The sequence below is a fragment of the Peromyscus leucopus genome, chromosome 9 (assembly GCF_004664715.2).
Source record: "Peromyscus leucopus breed LL Stock chromosome 9, UCI_PerLeu_2.1, whole genome shotgun sequence".
Lineage (NCBI taxonomy): Eukaryota > Metazoa > Chordata > Mammalia > Rodentia > Cricetidae > Peromyscus > Peromyscus leucopus.
This window is the reverse complement of record NC_051070.1, coordinates 45,409,575-45,430,500: the sequence shown is the minus strand read 5'-3', so window position 1 is coordinate 45,430,500 and position 20,926 is coordinate 45,409,575. Positions and strand designations below refer to the sequence as shown.

At 39.1% G+C, this 20,926-nt stretch overlaps 1 protein-coding gene across 2 annotated transcripts in view; it reads right to left on the bottom strand.

Annotated features, from left to right (window-relative positions):
• The window catches only part of Dnajc15 (DnaJ heat shock protein family (Hsp40) member C15), a 56,793-nt gene extending 35,934 nt beyond the window's left edge, over nucleotides 1–20,859 (bottom strand). Inside the window, exons 1-3 of one of the 2 annotated variants that reach the window (XM_028878538.2) lie at nucleotides 20,671–20,859; nucleotides 8,241–8,292; nucleotides 4,577–4,650 (exon numbers count right to left, since the gene is read on the bottom strand). In XM_028878538.2, coding sequence (XP_028734371.1) covers nucleotides 4,577–4,650; nucleotides 8,241–8,292; nucleotides 20,671–20,772 — 228 coding nt within the window. In that variant the 5' untranslated portion in view covers nucleotides 20,773–20,859. The remainder of the gene's footprint in view (nucleotides 1–4,576; nucleotides 4,651–8,240; nucleotides 8,293–20,670) is intronic. The other variant, XM_028878542.2, reaches the window with a different exon arrangement.
• Nucleotides 20,860–20,926: the final 67 nt, after the last annotated feature.

Genomic DNA, 20,926 nt, shown 5'->3' with positions numbered 1-20,926 from the left:
CCTCCTCTTCTTCTCTCGCTCCTTCCTCTCTTCTCATTCTATTTATTCTCTCTGCCTGCCAGTCCTGCCTATCCCTCTCTAGCCTTGCTATTGGCCATTCAGCTCTTTATTAGATCATTAGGTGTTTTAGGCATGCAAAGTAACACAGCTTCAAAGAGTTAAACAAATGCAACATAAAAGAATGCAACACATCTTTGCATCATTAAACAAATATTCCACAGCATCAATGAATATAACACATCTTCAAATATATTCCACAACATATAGTCCTATAAGATTTTGTGGTGGAGTTTTGCAAAGTTATGTTTGAGATGGTCAGGTGCAGAGATATTAGGAACTAGTTTCAAATTTCAAGCTGAAATACAGTGTGCATAAGCTCTACTAAGGTAGAGGCTTTGTTTTTTGTTTTGTTTTACTCAATTGCTGTTTTCATTTCCCAGCACAGGGATTGGTAAATGGTGGGCACTCACTAAATGGTTACTGAGTAAATAATAAGTAGTTCAAAAGGAAAAATAAGACAGGTGTGGTAACCTCAATAGTTGCTATATGGGGCTGGAGGACCAAGAGAGTTCAAAGTTAACATTGGCTAAACAGTGAGATGCTATCTCATAAAACAAAAACCCAAAGAGGCTAGATATGGTGGTGCGTGTCTATAACCACTCGGTAAGAGCAAAGAACTCAGGCCAGCCTGGGATACACAAGACCCTGCTGGTGTCAAACATCCAGCACCTACATCCACATAAGACCTGAGAAAGCTTAAAAAAGGTTGTAAACACACAAAACAGGAGGCAAACACAGCTTCCTAGTCTCATGTCTCTCATGCTGGCCACAGTATAGAGATGCATCTCTGGCAGCTGCCTGCGGGATGAAGCTATCCACCAACCACCAAGCTTTACTGTCATACACTAAGCTGGACCGTGCCATTAGCTGACACAACAGTTTAAGATTTGTCTCATGCAATCAAAAAACAATACAAGTGCTCAGTAAAAACAGATCCAGAAGAAAAAACCTCTAAATAGGTCACAGTGTGTTTAAAAATATACATAGGCTTGGGAGAGAGAAAAGGTATATACAGTCATAGATTAAAAAAAAAAGTTTAAAAATAATAATGTCAAGTCCTTTAAAAAGGAGTGAAAAACAACAACAACAACAACAACAACAACAAAATACCACAGAAAGATGGGAAACACAGAGTCTGGATCCTGTATGTTATTGTGTTGTCTTTGCATTTTCTGATTGCTAATGAAGGAATGACAGCTGCTAAGACACAATGGATTATGAAAACCGTTGGATTAAACCAACCAATCTATTTTTAAAATGTCTTGACTTCAAAATGGAAATCAAAAAAATATGTTACTTTGGGGAAGAGGTTTTGCTTTTATTTCCATAGGAAATGAGAGGCTGTGTATTCCTTCCAGGTTGATATGGACCAGGTTTGATCAGGGAAGATTCCCTGAAAATCCTGGCTACAGACATAAAGAAATAAACCTAGAAAAACTACAAAATACATAATATATATTTTACCTGCTCAGTCATGAAACAAAAAAAAAATTATCTTTGGCTAACTTGTGTACAAAATACAATCTGAAGATGGAAGTTTTCCTGTGTCCCACCCAGCTCCGCAGCCACACAGTCCCAAGTAAACACGCATCCCCGTTTGTGAAGCATATGTTAAACTCATGGTCAGCTTGTAACAGAATTATCCCTCAAGACTGTAGAGATTTGGTTACAGTAGTCTTAGAGGCTGGTCCACAATTACAATGGAGGACCTGGTGGAAGGATGAGGCTAAGACCATTAAAAAACGAAGCAAGATTAGAGGTATGGAAATCTCCCAAGATCAATTTGCAGAGGGTAATTATGCTGATACACAAAGACAATCTTTATATGATAACCACACCCTGGCCTAATGGCGCACAGCAGCTTTGAATGCTTGGGACAGAATTGAAGAAGTAGGAAAGAAAATTGAGTCATTTACTAAAGTAATACAGGGCCCAAAAGAAACCTTTACTGATTTCATACCAAGACTGACTTCAGCAGAAAAGAGAATGATACCTAATTCAGAAGCTAGACAAATAATAATTGAATCTCTGGCTTTTGAAAATGCTAATGCACAATGCAAAAGGGTAATTAGGCCATTAAAGGCAAGATCAGCACCCTTGGAGGAATGAATCCAAGATACAATCAATATTGAATCTCATCATGATGAGGAGAGGTGATTTCCAGAGTTTGAAGAAAAATAATAATGTCAAATGTTTCAATTGCAGTAAAAAACGGTCACCGAAAAAAGGACTGTAAACAGAGCGTTCCTAGAAACAATGTTTTTTCAAGAAATAATCCTAACAGAATGCTTCTTCCTTCTTGATTATGCAGAAAGTGTGGCAAAGTCAGACTTTGGACTAAGGAATGTACATCAACAAGGGACAGACAAGGTGATCCCTTGCCTTTGCAAGCTGGAAACACCCTGAGGGGTCCCTCGCAGGCCCCATGTCAACAATCTATACTTGTATTAATATAGACATGCACATTTCCTTTAAAAGTTTATGTATTTTCAGAACAAGGAAACCAGGCACAAATAAAAATGAATGGTCCAGATGATCCAGCATCTCAGAGAACCTATCTTGCAGTTTCCTCAGAGTTCTGCATCCAGAACAGTTTCAAGGCTGCTGGTTGAGATGATCCAACCTCACAAACTACTCCAGTCAAGACTTAACAATTATCCTGATTTTCTCAAGGTACCCCAAAGATTCAATGCCCACAAACAACAAGTAGTCTAGAGAGCAATGCCCAGATTCCCAAGAGATGGGGTATGGGTGAGTTTTGGTTATTCAATGGATTATGAATGTTTGTCATTATTTAGGGGAGTTGGTTACAAATTGTGATTGGTCATAGTCAGAAAAAAAAAAAAACTAAACAAAAGAATTAAATTCAAAGATCTCTTTCTAAAGAAAAAAGGGGGGATATGATATAGGAATGATAGGATAAGAGTGCAGATTACTGAATCTACTTTAACCCCCCAAAACAACTATAATCTCAAAATATTTTATATTGGTATAGATTTTGGTTTAGTAATACAAATTTAAAGTTATTTTTGCTATACTATATGTATGTTTCTACTCTTGTTTGGGGTATTGTACTTCTGCAATTCATTTAAAAATGTATAATTAAGAAATATAGGTTAATAGCCATCTACAATAATCAAACTTGTAGTCATATTAAGCATGTTTTCAAGGTTAAACAGATATATTTCAATACATTGATGGTCTTCAAACATTTCAAGGACCTAGAGAATACAGCATTTAATATGTTTAATAACCAGGTTTTTCATGACAGTTAGACACATCTGCTCCTGACAGCACCATTTTACTTCAAAAGCAGATGATGGGCATCAAAGAACCTCCATATGGAGTTTGCTTTCTTTATGGCAAAAGCTAGCCACTTAAAAAAAAAAATAAAACAACAAAGACAACAACTGCCCTTGCCTCAACTACTGACAGTATACTATTCAAACTGGACCATGAGGATGAGAAAGAAAGAAATAAAAAAGCACCTGCCAAACTTTCCCAAGACAAGGTAAGACAGTCCTTCAAAATGTCCTGCTTCTCAAAAATGTCTGTCAGATATACTAGGCCTGTAGGTCAAAGCTGGATGCCCCAATGTTACAGAAGAACTATGAGTGACCGTCCAGGCAGCCAGATGTCCCTGTCCTTGGAAACATTCACCCTTCTGGGGTTTTTGATGGAGTTAAAGACTAAATAATTAGACTTAAAGTTTTCCTTAGTTATAATAAAAGGTAAATTAGGTATAAAACTTTAGACTAATAGATAAGACAGATAATAGAATATTTTCTCTAAAATTTTCAAATACAAATGGACTGGATATTGTAACTGTAATTCTTACTTGATAACTGTCATATATAATTTTATTATGTTAAATTCTTCCTTTTTAATTAGACAAAAAGGGGGAAGTGCTGTGGAATAATCCTTTTGTTCAATGTATTACTTTCATTGGTTATTAAGAGCTGACTGGCCAATGCCTAGGCAGGTTTTTTTGAGCAGAGAAAACACTGGGAGGAAGGGCAAAGTATGAGGCATCATGAGGAGACACCATAAGACTCAGGGCGAGCAACATGGGAAGTATGCACATGAGATAAACAAGCCTCAAGGAAGCACATAGATTTATAGAGATGGGTTAATTTAAGTTATAAGAGCTAGCTAAAAACAAGCCTAAGCTGTTGACTGAGCATTTGTAATTAATATTAAGTCTCAGTATAGTTATTTGGGTCATAGCTGGTGGGAAAGAAAAGTCTGCCTATACCCTGCTTCAAAACAAGAAAACAGACAGTAAGTTACCTAGCAATCATCAAAACCAGAAACAGAAGTTCATGTATAAAAATCATATGACTAAGAAACTTAAACTAAATCCATAGACTAGACAGACTCATAAATGATGTGAGGAGGTGAACTTCTACTTCTTCCTGACTTCTAGGTGGGAAGCCTAAAACATGCTCTGAGTTGCTTTCAAGTACAATAAACAACCATTAAAAGTGCTTTCTAATTACAGCCCCATTTAACTTACAGGTGATGAAATCTTCTTTGCTGTTTCTGTGATTACTTGTTCTAGAGGTTTCCAGATTTGAAATGCATAGCGACCTAAACAGTAAATAGAACAAATACTAATATATTTCTCATAATCAGTGTCAATCATTACTTTTAAGGTGCTTATCATACATCATTTATTGATATAAATGCTATTTCAAATTTTATTAAAAAGACTTACTATTTTTCAAACTTCTAATTTACTAAATAGACTTTGAGTTTAATATTATCATAGCCAACACATATGTACCAAGTTCTAGTTCATGATAATAACATCAGAAATTTTCAATGTTTATATGTATATTGTACACTTATACAATGTTATAGAATACAGTAATACCTTAATACTCTTTCCACAATAAACTGACTAAAACAAGACACTGTTTATAATAGTCACTTATGATACTAAATGAGTAATTATATTGCCATTTACAATGATAATCACACTGAAATACATAGAAAACAAACACCTCAGACACATGATACAGGACTGCATTTAGTAGAGTAACCTGCAGAGCAAGAAAGCAACCACGCTCTTAAAGATTTCATTATCTGTTTTTCTTACTTCCAGTCTTTATTTTCTCTAAAATCTTACTTTATTTTTATTTTGTTGTTGTTGTTTAAAGATTTACTCTCATTTAGAATTTCCAGTGATTCCAGTGATTTCTCATCAATAAAACTTCTTATCACTCCTATCTCCAAGGTACCTCCAAAAGAGTTTGGAAATTATTTTCAAGTTGATATTTTACAGACTACAATTACTATTGGAATTCAAAGTATTAAAATAATTATTCAAATTTACATTTTCACAATTTCAAGTATCATATTAGAGAAAATGTCTCTAATTTGAGCATTCAAAAATTCCTAAATTTGATTAGGAAATGTAAACCCAAATAGAAAACACGTGTTTATATTATCCTTAAAAAATAGTAAAAAAAAAAAAAAAAAAAAGTCTGTGACAAGAAATGATAGATGTTAAAGCAAAATTGCTAAACTGGTCTTTGCCAGAGATTTCCTATAAATTTACTAAAGACACAAAACTTGAGTTTCGGCTCTAAAAACATACCTGAGTTTTTGGAAGAAGGACTAAAATCTTACTTAATTTCCCTTTCTTAAGCATGCTAATATTCCCTTGTGTTGACAAATAAGAATCTAAAGCAAACCAGATCCTAAAGTCACTCTGAGGGCTTCACACAAGACCGACATCAGCACACACACTTTCTACTTGTGCCCTTCTCACCAAGTTGTGCTAGAAAACTGTGTAAGACACCACAAACCTAACCCCAGTGGGAAAGCTCAACACCCAGATCTTCCCGGATAGTTTACCACTTGATTCCATACATAAAACATTACTTTCAAATCACTCGGAATTCTTCAAAACCACAACCAGGCACAGCAAGCAATCTCCTGCCTCAGTGAAACAAAACAAACAAGAACAGAGAAGGCTTCCTTTGGAGGTGATGTCTGGAGATTCACTGAGACACAAACTAGATCTCGCTGCAGCCCAAGGAAGCACAGCAAGGACAGCTTCTCCTAGCTCTTTCATTCAGTTTATTTGGCTCTGGGCAAGTGCTGCTATTCTAATTTGTAACATGAATCTCTTATATACAATGTACACACAAATTTTTGTCATTGTATGAAAGACAAGGATGCAAAATACATATTTTTCTAAATTAAAATGAAAAGCTCACAGTTGAATTTATAATTATGCCTATTCTGTAATAGTACTAAAATTGGTTTATGTTTATGACAACTGTCAAAATTTCTTTAAAAACATCTTCTTCTCATGAAAGCTCAGAAGTATTTAACTACAGTCATGCAAATGGTGCAGAGCCCTGCTGGCAAAACGATCTAAAGGCTCTGAATCGTGGGTCTTGTTGATTTTAAGTTCTGATTGTTTTAAATGAGAACTGTGTAAAATTAGATACTGTATAGAACCAATAAAACTGTCATTTTCTATTAGAACTGAATTCTATGACACCACAACAGAATGTAGCTTTATCCAAAGAAAAATGCAATTAACATAATCAAACACATAGGATTTAGAAACAAAAACTTAAATAACATGGTGTAATGGTTAATTTTAATTGTCAACTTGACATAGTCTAAATCACCTGGGAATGGTTTCAGTAAAGGACCATCTTAGATCAGGTTAGCCTATGGGCCTGTCTGTAGGAAAATGTCTTCATTATATTAACTGATGTGGGAAGACTGCCCACTATGGGAGACAACATTCTCTAGGCAGAGAATACTGAACTGAGTAAGAGTGGAGAAAGACTGTCGAAGACAAGCATGCATGCATTAATTCTCTTTCTGTTCTGACTAAGGATGTGAGTAGCTGATTAAGATCCTGGCACCTTGATTTCCCTGCTATAGTAACTGTAACTGGAATTGTGAGCTAAAACTAACTCTTCTTTCCCTAAGTTGTTTATCAAGGTATTTTATGAAAGCAACAGTAAACAAAACTAACAGAAGGAAATATTCTTAGATTAACATTTAGTTAGGGAATTTAATGTTGTAAATTAATGACTGAATAAATATCTTTAAAACTACCCTTTCTAGTAAGATAATTATGGCAGTGAATTACACTCTCCTGAGTTTATAAACAAACAATATCAATATGTTAGAAGATAACTAAGTAGTCAAGGAATAGCTATGTTCATCAGAAGGAAATGAGAGCTTGAAATGTGTGAGTCCATATAAACATGAGAGCATAAAGGAACCTCTATCACCTGTATTGCATGTTTTAAAGATTTTAGGACCAGAGATGGCTATGGGGATAAAAGTACTTGTTGTTCAAGCCTGACAACCTGACTTCCATCCTGGGAACCTCTGTGGTGGAAAGAGAACTGACTCCCTAAAGTTGTCATCTGCCATCTACTTATCCTGTCCAGGCCTTTTTTTTTTTTTTTTTTTTTTGTCTTTTTAAGATTTACTTTTATTATTTATTTAGGTGTATGCATGTGTATTTGTGGGCAGGTGTCCACAAAAGCCAAAGAAAGAGTTGACTCATCTGGAGGTGGCGTTAGAGGCAGCTGTGAAGTGCCTGATGTGGGTGCTAGGAACTGAACTCTGGTCCTCTGGAAGAACATCAAGTGCTCTAAACTGCCGAGACATCTCTCCAGCAGCTCTCTCTATTTATCGTGTACCACAGTGTGCACAACACCGTCAGAGGATAACTAGGACACTGGGCCTCAGTTTTGACCTGGTTTGAGACAGAGTCTTTCTACTGTTAACTGTTGTATATGCCAACATACATATACAGGTCCAGGATTTTCCAGGGTTCCTCTCGTCTCAGCCTTCCACTGTGCACCCGGATTACATGAGCTACTGTGTCACACCTCTGCATGTGTTTGGGCTGTCTGAACTTGGATCTTCAGGCTTCCGTAGCAAGTGCTTTAGCCACTGAGCCATCTCAGCAGCCCATGCTACAAATTTCTTATCATTGGACACTATAAATAAAACTGGAAAGAGCATGGCAGGAACATCAACCATTATGCAGCCAGCTGTCTTAGCTCACTGACCAATAATTTTCTTTATTGTAAGAATTTCTTATCTGTATTTTGCTTGACTGATCACTGCTAAGTAACTGTTACCGGTGGGCAAGTGGGAACGCAGTGTGTCTAAAAAGCAGAACAACGTACCTGCAAAGGCAACAGCCGCAACTCCAAGTCCTACAGCTATCAGCCTCCTTCCCTGCAGAGGGAAAACATCATTTATGGTTGTGCACACCAGTCTATGACAGTAGATCACCTTAATGACAACGATAAGTACAGCAAATACATTTTCTTCAAGTGCTATTATGAAGAATATAACTTAAAAATCTATACTACCTATGAGATTATAAATGCTGCTTGCTTTACTGGCTAATTTTCTTTTCTTTTTTCCTTTGGTTTTTCGAGACAGGGTTTCTCTAGGTGTAGTCCCGGCTGTCCTGGAACTTGCTCTGTAGACTGGCCTTGAACTCAAGAGATCCTCCTGCTGAAGCAGGCAGGGACTGGTGAGGAGCAAACAGGCCAGTCAGCAGGCACAGGACAAACGAATAAGGAATCAAGTTAGAGAGGTCAAGTGTCGTGCACATGTTCCAACCTTTTGACATTGTGACATGATAGTGTTAGCAAAGTTCACATGCAGGTACCATGCAATCAAGTTACAAAACAACAAAAAACAAAAACAAAAACAAACCCCAAACCTTACAATTTAAGTAAGTTTATAATTTTGTGTTGGGCCAGGCCGCATGTGGCCCACAGGCTGGACACCGGTGGGGGCCTCACAGGGAACATCAGGACTTCAGCCTTGCTGTGAGTGACAGAGACACCACTGTTTCCAACAGGGGCCTGACATTATCAGAGAATTCTAAGGATCTCTAGTTGTCATGCTGAAAAACCAACAACAAAAGCTATACAGGGTCAAAAACAGGCACAGAAACGAATTAGAAGTATTTCAAAGTAGTCCAAGAAATAATAATGGGGATTAGTGATGAAAATGGTAAACTTGTAGATTTCCGTATTTTGAAGGTAAAAAGATTTTCTGGTACCGTATGTGGTCTATGAGAGAAAAATCTAGAATGTCAAAGTTGCTGTCTTGAACAACTACAAAAATGAAATGCCTTTCCTGAGGGGTCAGACTAAGAGCTTTCCAGTAGGAAATCTGATGAGCTCTCTTTGGGCTTACTTGCAAAAACCAGGATGAACAAATAAGACACATTGCACAGGAATTCATTAACACTTGGTTGAGAGGGAGGGAAAAGAAGAATGAGCAGGATTAAGCAAAACTGTTCTTTGTTATCTGGCAGGGACGTAATTCTCAAGGGTTAATCGCAAGCAAATCACTTTTGCTGAACTCAGTGTTTTATACTGTCTTATTATTTGGTTCAATTTCCACAAAGAAAGCCTTCTGAATTTCAACAACATCAAGTAAAAGGGAAAACATGGAGAGGGACTCACAAAGGCTGCTGACACAGCAGCGAGATTTGGGGAGAAGTCAGAAGTTGTTACAGGAGTGCTCCCCAAAAAGTTACAGGAGTGTTCCTCAGGAAGGAAGAGAAGAGGGGCCTGTGCTGAGCGCAGCTCAGGGGCTGGAAGCAGGATAGCCTGTGTTACTATGGTAGCCCTGGATTCCATCCCTACCATCCCAAAACTAAAAAGGAGGGGAGAGTGTTTATACTGACACACACAAAACGTCGGACCGTAAAATGACATTTGCAAGAGAACTTTCACAATTCTCTCACCTGAAAGTTTCAAGTGCATGAAGTCTAAACTGGCTAACCCACATTAACCTACTCAGCCTTTGGCGATGTGGTTTCACTTCAACAGTGCGCGCATGCGCCCCCCTCCCCTCCATCTCGAGGAGAGGCAAGGCTAGGGCCCAGTTCTACAATCTGCTTTTAAGCCACTCAATTTCTTTTAAATCAAAGGCAAGTTTTGAATTCTACAATAACACTAATGAATAAGTGTGTGGGGGGGGTCGCAAAACAGTGCAACAAAAATCAAAAGTCAAACACAGGAAACAACTCTGAGGCTCCCCCCAAGTGAGCTGTATTCCACTCCTCAGTGTAATGAATGAAATTTCTCCAAACTCAAAGCTCTTCTACATAATGATTTCTTGGGAATAATCTTTTAAATACTACTTTGGCTTTATTCAAAATAATGTTGTGAGTCTTGCCTGCACTTTCTCCTAGTAACATAAAAAGCTCTTTGCTCACATTACACTATAATGTGAATAAATGTATGTAGTGGAAAATCTTGCTCTAGTAACAAACCAGTCCTGGAAGCCTTAGAGAGACATGAGCTGTGGTAGGTTTGCCAACCACGCCACAAATCTGTTTCAGGTTCCTCCTTAACCCAAATACACAGTGACAGGCAGTCCATGGGTTGACCTGGCTAGACTCTAACTCTTGAAACTGCTGTGGAGGTGTCTGTAGATTCGGTCAACACTCATTGTCAGTTCAAGACTATCTGATCATCTATGAAGGCCTCAACCTGTCAACTGAAAGGCATTCAAAAAACAAAGTTGAAGGTTTCCCTGCGGAAAAATCAAGTCTGGAGTGGCGAGGCAGGGCTGGAGGCAACTCCAGGCTATAGGTGCAGCTCAGCAGTAAGGAGTTTGCCTACTACTGAGTTTTCACCAAGGTCTACGGTTCAATCTCTGGCAGAAGACATAAAAACAAAGAACAAACAAAAATTGAACTCCTATCTTAAAGTTTTCTGCCTGGGTCCTATCCTATAAATTTTAGACTTGCTAGTCACAAAATACATACCAATTTCTTAAAATAAACACATATATTACTTTGTTCTGTTTCTCCAAAGAACCTAACTAATACAGACTTCTAGTGTTTAAGCCCTGAGCCTCACACATGCTCAGTAGTGTTCTACACCAAGCTATGTCCTCTTTTCAGGCTTACTCTTGATACATCTATTGGGCACAATTAAATCCATCTTTAAATATTTAATCTTGCTATCAGTTACATACCAGGCACAAGGCTAGGCCTAGAGATACAGATAAATAAAAAGATCTCTTAAATGTTATAAATTCCCTCAAAACAAAACAAAACAAAAGATATGTCTACCAAAACACAATAGTTTTCTTTTACTCTTATTCCCTATAAATGTGTCTAATTTCCTGTAGAGCTTCCCAGATCTTTGAGCCAAAAATGTTTCTTAGGACAATCAAGGAAAGGTACTACTAATTGCTAACGGGTCTCAAGTCTACGTACCTGACACTTTCAATTCTTAGATTATGTCACAGAATACGTAAAAATTGTTCTGGGTCATTTCAAGAACACATAGTTGTAATCTATCCTTTTTGTTATCTCCTGCTATTACATCAGTGTGTCATGGTATATAATGCAAGCTCAATCATTAAGTATATAAAATAATATTTTTCTAAGATTTTTAAAGCTTTCAACTTCTTTAACTTGTTGCCAGGAAGTAGTAGATCTGAGGAGCTTTAAAAAAAGTTTTCTAGGGGCTGGAGGTTAAAAGCACCAACTGTTCTTCCAGAGGTCCTGAGTTCAATTCCCAGCACCCACATGGTGGCTCACAACCATCTGTAATGAGATCTGGTGCCCTCTTCTGTATACATAATAAATAAATAAATCTTTAAAAAAAAGATTTCTAACAATCTCCCTTGTGATGTGTACAGAGGCCCACAACACTGTGTGTGTGTGTGTGTGTGTGTGTTGTGTGTGTATGGGGGGGCGTGTCTTCCTCCCTTCCTCTAAATCTGCAGGTGTTTAACAAGAGAACTGAGCATCCACTGTCACACTGAGCAGGATAAAATGACAAGGAAAACAAAGGGACATGGAAGAAAAAGACCCCCTAGATTCCTCTCCCACGCTGAAATTAGTTTATGTCTCTCCCTGACATAAACCTAAAGGATTCTGACCAGCTAACAAAACCACCCTTTTTTTCTGAGCGCTACTGAGATCCCAGGAACAGTAGGCCTTATTAACATCTTAAGGCAAAGGACCAAAGTACACCATAAACAGCAGAGACCTGGAAATAGACCTTTCCATGGCCCATCCTGGAGTAATAGCCTAAGATAATGATCACATAAACCACAAACAAATGGTAGCATGGAAAACCCCAATCCTTGCCTTTCTGTTGCTACATAACCCTGAGACTGCTGTACATATTCTGAAGACAAATTACAGACCTGTCTGTGGCTCCTAGTGAGACCACTGGAGAAGCTCCTCTTCCGCTTTCATTACAGGGTGAGTGACTGAGTCTGGTCACTTGGGACTCTCTGGAGCCAAGGACTTTGTCTATCTCTGGTATTAGCAGCAGGATAAATAAGCATCCAAGCATTAAAGACGTCAATGCCATCCCCAAATTCTCCCCTCTTCATAGAGCTCCAGCTTCCTAACTCCCCCTCGCCGTTAACTCTGTTCTATCACAGACCACATTGTAAAGCCTGTCTTCACCACACCAGGAGGCTCCAGAGAATAAGAATCAGGCTTTGTTCACTCTTATTCTCAATATACAGTACTCAATAAGAGCTCAATAAGAGTAATTACCTACATGGAGACACAGATGAGGAACAGGTGGTTAGGCATCTGAGTGTTTTGCTTCTAAGTCAGAGCCCTTCTCAGAAAAGTAGAAACAAAAATGAAGGATAGTGGAGTCAAGGGTGGGACAGGGAGAGAACGAAGATTATGTTGTTAAACCTAAATTCTGATTTGGAGTTTATTCTCACCTTGCTATTATCTTATGTCATTATAATTTAAAGAAAGAGGCCCTTTTCACCCAACCAATTCCTTTTGTCATTTTATTATTACATTGACTTCTATTATTATTATTATTATTATTATTGCCTTTGTCCAGTGTCTTCCTAAACTAATAGATCTGAACTATTTATGATCCAAGTTCCAAATTCTTTTGCTCCTGCTGTGGTTTAAATCTGAAATGTTCCTGACAGGCTTGTGTTCTGTATATTGGTCCCTTAGCTTGTGGCACTAATTTAAAAGGGAGATTGGGGGAACTTTGAAAGTGAGGCCTAGCTGAAGGAAAAGGTCACTGGGAGTAGGTCCATGGGGTATACTATCCATGCCCACATCCTGTCTTGATCTCTCCTTTCCTGTGGCCCAACAAGTGAAACATCTCTCCATCCATGTGTTCCTGTCACCAACACGCTCTGTCCAGTCCCACAGGACCAAGTGACCAGGGCTGACGCCTGAGAAGTCATCAGCCCACAGGAACTCTTCCCCCGAGTTGTTTCGATCTTGATTCTATTACTAACGCAAACGCTAATACAGCCAGGCATGATGACCCACAACCTTTAATCCAATCACTCTCAAAGACAAGGCGGCCAGATCTCTGAGGTTGAGACCAGCCTGTCTACATGAGTCCCAGGGCAGCCAGGCACTACATACACAGAGAGACAAAACAGAAACAGAAACAAACAAAAAAGGTTACTAATACACCTACCTTCAAATCAGCCTTCTCCTGCCACACACTCCATCTCCATAACACTCAACTATAAACTTCTCACAATAATAAGTTTATCTGTTGTCTTTTGGGAGAAGTTATTCATTTCTATTTATTTCTAAAGGTATAAGAAATATATACAGAATTTTTGGTACAGAAAGGTCATTTTATGAAAAAAAAAAGTTTCTGTTTCACTTTCAATGGCCTTCATAGGCTGTCACAGAATCTAGAGCTGTAAGAAAAAGCAAACCCGGCCGAAAGCCACATTCCAAGAGAGACACTGAGACCAGAAAAGTCGCATGCCTCGCGAGCTGCAGCTGTGTCTGCACTAGAATTAGAGCTCAGCTAGTATAATTGCAGCTCTGCATCTGTACCCCAGTGTTCCTTAAAAGGAAAAGTATACCCAATGGATGATAATCACTACTTGCCAAGGTGAACTCACAATCAAACACCCCTATCTGACTCTAATGCCCATTCACAAAACCCTTATAAAATGTCTTAAACAACTCATCACTGGGTCATTTTTACAGACAATCTAGAGTATGGTTTTCTTCTACTTAGCTAAACTAAAACTAGAGACTAGCACTTGTCTGTGATGTCCCAAATACTTTATTCTCTATAATGCTATCTTCCTTCTCCCTTTACCCAAAGTGCATTGCAATACCCTATAGTAAAGACAGCATTGACACTTGATGTACTTAGAAGTAGCAGTACTAGTCCTTTGAAATGCTTTAGCTGGCACCATGTGGCAATGTGTTATAGTGCTAGCGCAGAAACTCTTAGTAACGAAGACATACATTTTTTTCCCCCAAGACAGGGTCTCTCCGTGGTTCCCTGGCTGTCCTGAAACTGACTGGCTTTGAACTTAGAGTTTTGCCTGTCTCTGCCTCCGAGTGTGCACCACCATGCCCAGCGAAAGATGTACATTTTAACCAACAGCTCAAATCTGAAAAGCCAGAAAGCAGCCCAATGAATAATCTCTTGATGCAGGAGATTGCAAAGTGAACTCCATGTCTTGAGGGTAATTTCATCATAAGAATCAAACACTTTAAATATCTTACCTATGGCATTTTACAGCTTTTCTTATTTCTTCTTACTTGGGAATTTGAATTTATCTCCTTTCCAGAAACTACTCTACTCCCTTCCCAGCACCTACTTTACTGTAAGGCAACAATCTCAGACAGACCGTATTCAGAGCTGACAATTTTCATTATATATTATTCATTTCTTTCTCTGAGTTAAGGGGAACTCAAACCAATCTGCTTTGAAGCTTAGGAATTTATAAAAATATCTAGCTTCATCTGAAGACCCTGAAAATTATCACAAAAGCCAAGACCACAAATCATTTCTTGGAACTGGACTTCATCCATTTCCTTTATCTAAATGATGGAATGGCAGTGTTCTACAACAAAAGGGACTGGGTTCCTACCCCAGGCCTACCACTTACTATCAGAGTAACCTTGGGAGACTTAATTAACCTCTTCAAGTCTCAACTTTCTTTTATGTAAAGTAAAGAAAAATAGCATGAACTCCACAGGGTAATTTTACAAGGAGAAAACACTATCACAGTGCCTGGTGCAGAGCAGACATTCATTAAATGTTCATTTGCTTCCTCCTTAACGATTTAGGCATAATGAATAAGAACAGCAATATCAGGGCTTCAGAGATGGCTTAGTGGTTGAGGCTGTTTATTGCTCTTCCCAGGGATACAAGTTCAATTCCCAGCACCGATGTTTGGAGGCTTGTAACTCCAGTTCCAGGGAATCTGACCTCCACAGGCACTCAGACAAAACAGTCACATACAGAAATAAAAATCAATCATACACACACACACACACACCCTCACTAGTATTCTAATATTATTATAGGGGCAGAAAAGGAATTTTTTTTTTAATGTTATAAAAGAACTTAATTGAGAAGATTGTGCAAAAGTGTTTTTAGGTGAGGGCAAACAAAATCAGGAAAAGGAACTTACAGTAGCTAAGAGTGAACTTACACTAAAAGTACCTAACGTAACCATCTATACAAATCTCATAGTCAGAAATGCTTACCATATTGAGAAAATATAAACAATAACCTTACTGTTAGAAATAGTTTCTATTGAGACTTAAAAAACGAGAATAATTCTAAATCACATGATATTCTGACTAAACTGCAGAAGATTACAAGTTTCTCTAACTGAAAGAAATTCACCAATTAAGTGACTTTCTTCCCCTTTTCAAAGTCTGGCTCGCTCACTTTTCTACAGACTTTTGATTTCCAACACTAGAAACAATGGGTCTGAACTCAGGGAAAGCCTCTCACTAACTTGTTCTTGAGGAAACAATGACTCTACAATGTGCAAGGATGGCTTGGCTCTGGGGGCAGTGTCAAAGGGCATCAGACAGGCTCACTACTGCTGAGGAGTCCCTAGGCTTGGAGACTGAGCAAGTCTCCTAAGGGCAAAATTCCCACCTGATTTGACTCTGGATTTACCACAGCATTTAGAACAGGCATCTTACACTAATAATAAACATGCATTTAGAGAATGAAAAAAAAAAATGACAGCATTAACACATCTGTCCTTAACTGGGCAACTGAACTGGATCCAGCTTTATAAATACCCACCATAATAACAGAGGAATTATAACAAGGTTGCAGAGCCTAAAACACTTAGTACCTGCTTATGAACTAGGGTTGCTGTTCTCTGACCTTGGAGGTAGTTTATACATAGGTTTATAAATCCTGGTTTATACACATTCTGCATACACAAACCCAGTTTCTATCATTTACACACCTAATGTTTCCCAAACAATATGTTAAACAAGAATAATCAAATTTAAAATTTGGGGGGTTCTATTTGGTGGGGGTGATGAGCACACCACTGCACACATGTGGAAGACAGTGGTCAACTTATGGAAGTTGGTTCCCTCCTTCCATTGTGTGAGATGGAAAATTACTCAAATGTTCAACTACCATGAATTAAAAAAAAAGTAGAAAACTAGGAAAACAACCCACTCCACCCCAGCTGCTGCTGCTAATTTTTTTTTTAATCACATCAAAACTGTTTAAAATTTCCCTGTGGCATTTTATTCTCCCAAACAGTATAAGCAGTAAATAACTATCATCTAGATAAGTATAAATTGCCTGAAAGCATTTTAAAATGCTAAAACATCTGTTTTGAGGCTGCATCACTGGAATTCAAGATAGACAATAATTGTGCCAGAGGGATACAAGAACAGGAGAAAAAAAAAGTTCTTCTCAAGGAGTGATAGTTGGGACAGAAAAAGGAAGCATACACTAAATAATTATTTAATTGGCATTTACCATATAAACATGCCAGGCCTTTTACTAAGCTCTGGAGAAAGAATAGTGAACAAGACAGATATGTACTCATGTTTCTTATCCTCCTTTACAGCCAATAGCAAAAATATATACCAATATGATATGGGAATCCTCTACACCTAGAGAATTCAAGGGAAGCCTGGGCCATATGAGACTTCCTAAAAATAAGAGAAGGGGGCTGATTCAAGAAATAAAGTGAATGAAGGTTTCGTGGTTCATGGTTTGGTGCACAGGCATCTCCAGTCAGGAAGTAGGAAGATAAAAGCTGGTTCTTAGGACACTCTGTCTCCTGGGCTGAAGCTGTCCACACTCAGGGTAGGTTCTCCCTCCTCAGCACTCTCTAGAAACAACCTCACAGACACACCCAGAGGTGTGTTTCCTAGGTGATGTAATCTAGGTAAGCTGACAGTGGGGACTGACCATCAGAGAGATAATAATAAACTATAATAAAAGCTTGTATAACCTTCTAAGCAAATGAATAGGAGACAATTTTCTCCTGCTGCAGAAGAGGAACGGGGTCCAGGGAAGGCTCTAAGGCAAGGGTCTTCAAAAAGGAAGGAGAAGTTCATTTCAGCAAAGAATGTTAATCAGAAGAGAAAGCTTTAAAAATGTCATAGAAGTAGGAAATTCCATATAGAAATGGAAACCCAATTTAACTACAGCATGCAGTGAATGTGTAGTCCAAAGGATGGGCAATGTGGCTGGTGAAGCCACCAAGGATTAACACATGAACTGTCCCGTATTCCACCCTGACGAAAGCTGAGACTGGGTAGCTTCACGGTTTGATAACAGGAGTGGCCTCCTTACTGATCTGTGCTGTACTAAATAACTGGCGGCAGTGTGATGATGTTTAGAAAGTGTGAGCCATCAAGGCAGGGAGACCAGTGGTTCAAGTGTATTACAACAGGTAATCCTCTGCTACAGAGGAGAGAGGATAAAGAGAACAGCAATAAAGAGTCAAAAGTAGATCAGAGATCAGCCTAGGTAATTCAAGGTCAGAATTAAAGGAAAGGGAGAGTTGATGGCTTTATGCAAGACATGGGAAATAACAGGAGAATCAGCATGCTTGGGGACAGATCACATAACAAGTACATTTTAGATAAGCTAAATTTTTGTGGTTTTGTTTGTAGGACTCATTGATAAGCAAATGGAAATACTTTCCGTCTTTTGAGAAAATCATTCTTCTCATTCCTTCCTACTCCAAAGCAACATTTCTGATTCGAATACTACTACATATCAAGTACTAACATAGATGCTGGACGGTCATACCAATCTATAAATACAGCTTATGCCATGGTAAAGCAAGGGCAGACTCAAGGTTAAAATATTATAATAATCAAGGTTAAAATCACAAAATATAATCCACGTGATTGCCAAGAGAAGTTTCCAAGTATGTCTTAGGAGATGTTAATGGATGGTAAAGATAGGAGTGTTCCATTATTTGGGAGCAACAAATGCTTACTAATACATAATAAGAATAAGGTTTTAGCTAATATATTGATAGGTTTTAGCCTTTAAGTGGTGGTTATAATGAAATGTAGGTGGCTAATTGTCTTACATGTTTTACTATCCTAATAGTATATTATGCTTTCTGGAAAAGTAATGGAACTCAAAGGCTACCAGTTCAAACTTGGTTTTATATAAACTCTTTTAAATATTGGTAATAGTCTATTCCCAACTTAAGTTTCTTTTCTCCTTTTCCATAAGAAGTAATTTTGCTAGAACTACCTTTGACAATGGCATCTATCAAACAATTGTAGATTATATAAATACTTATATACAATAAGTATTTTGCCTGCTTTATTCAGCCTCTCATACAGGTTAATGAACATTACATCTTAATCCATTAAGGTAAGCTTCATAGCCAGGTGGTAGTGGTACACACCTTAATCCGAGCACTTGGGAGGCGGAGCCAAGAGGAGTTCTGTGAGTTCCAGGCCAGCGTGGTCTACAGAGTGAGTTCCAGGACAGACTCCAAAAGCTACACAGAGAAACCTTGTCTTGAAAAACCAAAATAAACAAATAAATAAATAAAGATAAGCTTCATGAAGAAAAAGAGTTATTTGATAAGAACAGACACAGAGATATAGTCTATAAATATCAAAATACATCTCAGTAAATGAAAAGGTTTTCCTTAACTTATAAAACATCAGTGTCTACTATTTTCTTTTTCTGTTTTTTTGTTTTGTTTTGCTTTTTTCAAGACAGAGTTTCTCTGTGTAGCCTTGGCTGTCCTGGAACTCACTCTGTAGACCAAGCTAGCCTTGTACTCACAGAGATCCCTCAGCCCTCTACCTTCTACCTTCTGGGATTAAAGGCATGAGACACCACCACCCAGATCAATGTCTACAATTGCCAGGCCATTTTTTTCCTTTCCTAACATGTACCCCTTTGTCAGCTTCCCATTTATTTTCAGTTACCTAAAGTTATTATCAGTAATCTTGTCTACCTCATTGGTTTGATTTGGATCAAGTACTATCAAAATCAAGAATGGTCCCTCCGGGACATTCTGAAAATTTTGTGAGGCCCTTTGAGGTCCCACAGTAATTTGCATAAGAGGACGGGTACTTTGTGGACAGTGGACTACCGATTTCATGTGAGACCAGCCAACAGAGCAATAAAGAACCAACCCTGGCCCTTAAGGTTTTACAAGATACTAGTGACATGAAGTAGGCGATAGCCAGTTTATGCTCCTCTATGCTAAGAACTTTCATCCATTTACACCGTGTCTACTGTTTCAGTACCGACTGAATTTTCCATAAGTGAAGCTACCCTGTAAACTGAGGAGGTATTTTCAAAAAATTACCTCAAAGTGTCCACCTTTCTGGAAAAAAATTATTAAAAATAACATTAAATTAAATTAAAAAAATAAATGAAATTAAAAATAAAAATAAAATTGGAATGCTATTTGATAAGCCAGGCAGTGAGAAGGGTGAGGCAGGAGGCTCCTTAAGTCGAGGCCAGTCTGGGATACACAGTGAGTCCCCGTTTAAAAATCAAGATCCTGATGGCTGGCGGCTGTAGCTGTCACACATTCGACTGCTTTGGACTGCTGCAATAGGGGAGCAATATGCTCACTTTGTAATACTGCAGCCTCTAACGTAATAACGCGCAGGCATTTTTACAAGTTCAAAAGGCGACATGTGACTAGGGAAACAGTTACCTCACCTTTATGTTTCAGTTAGACTATTGACTAAAAAAAACAAAAAAAAAAAAAAAAACAAAAAAAAAAACTTTACTGACTCTCCTATCAGGATATCACAGGAAACTTTTAAAAGTTCTTGGTATAAAAAACCGGCACTGGCGTGGACTGGTGGAGAATCACCCACACCTGCTGAGCATGCCTGAGGCTGGCTACTAAAAAGACTTCCTAACTTAGGTCCTTCAGCTCTACATTCATTCCTACAGATGGAAGAAGGCGGGGTGAGGCCGACAAGAGTTCGATCCCCGGAAAGGAAAGAACCTATTTCAGCCTGAATAAATCGCGTGCACTCTCTGAGTGGCCCCAGGTTGGGTAACTCCAGATTTGGGGGTGACGCTAGAGAAGCATCTCTCCCTCCTCCCTCGCGCCTTCTTCACGCCGGGGTTCTTAACTACTTTGCCCAGGGAGGTGCCCCTGGCCCCTCCAGGTCCCCTCCAGGTCCCCTCCAGGCCGCCCAGGGGGTTCCGGGGGACTCTTCAGTGGCCGTGCACGGGCCAGTTCTGTGGCCCGGTGTCACTCGGCGGAGGCAGCCTGCGCGGGGGGAAACTTGGGAGATCTTGGGGTCCATGGGTGCGGAGGTCCGGGAGGGGAGCGCGGGACGGCGGCCGGCCGCAGACTCACCGCTGCGTGGTCGATGTCGGCGTCCGGCCTTTGGGTGGAGGGGGGCAGGTACTCGGCGTAGCGCAGCCCCTCTTTGGAGGCCACGCCGCCACCGGTAGCCATAGCAGTGAGGGTGGCCCCCAAGGACGCGCTGCGTTGCTACGAGTCTACGAGACGAGACGGCCGTAGGGACAAACTAGTGCGGGCGGGTTAGCTTCGCGCTCTGGGCAAAGGCTCAGTCGTGTGGGTGGAGACGCTGTAGAGACTCTGGTTCTCA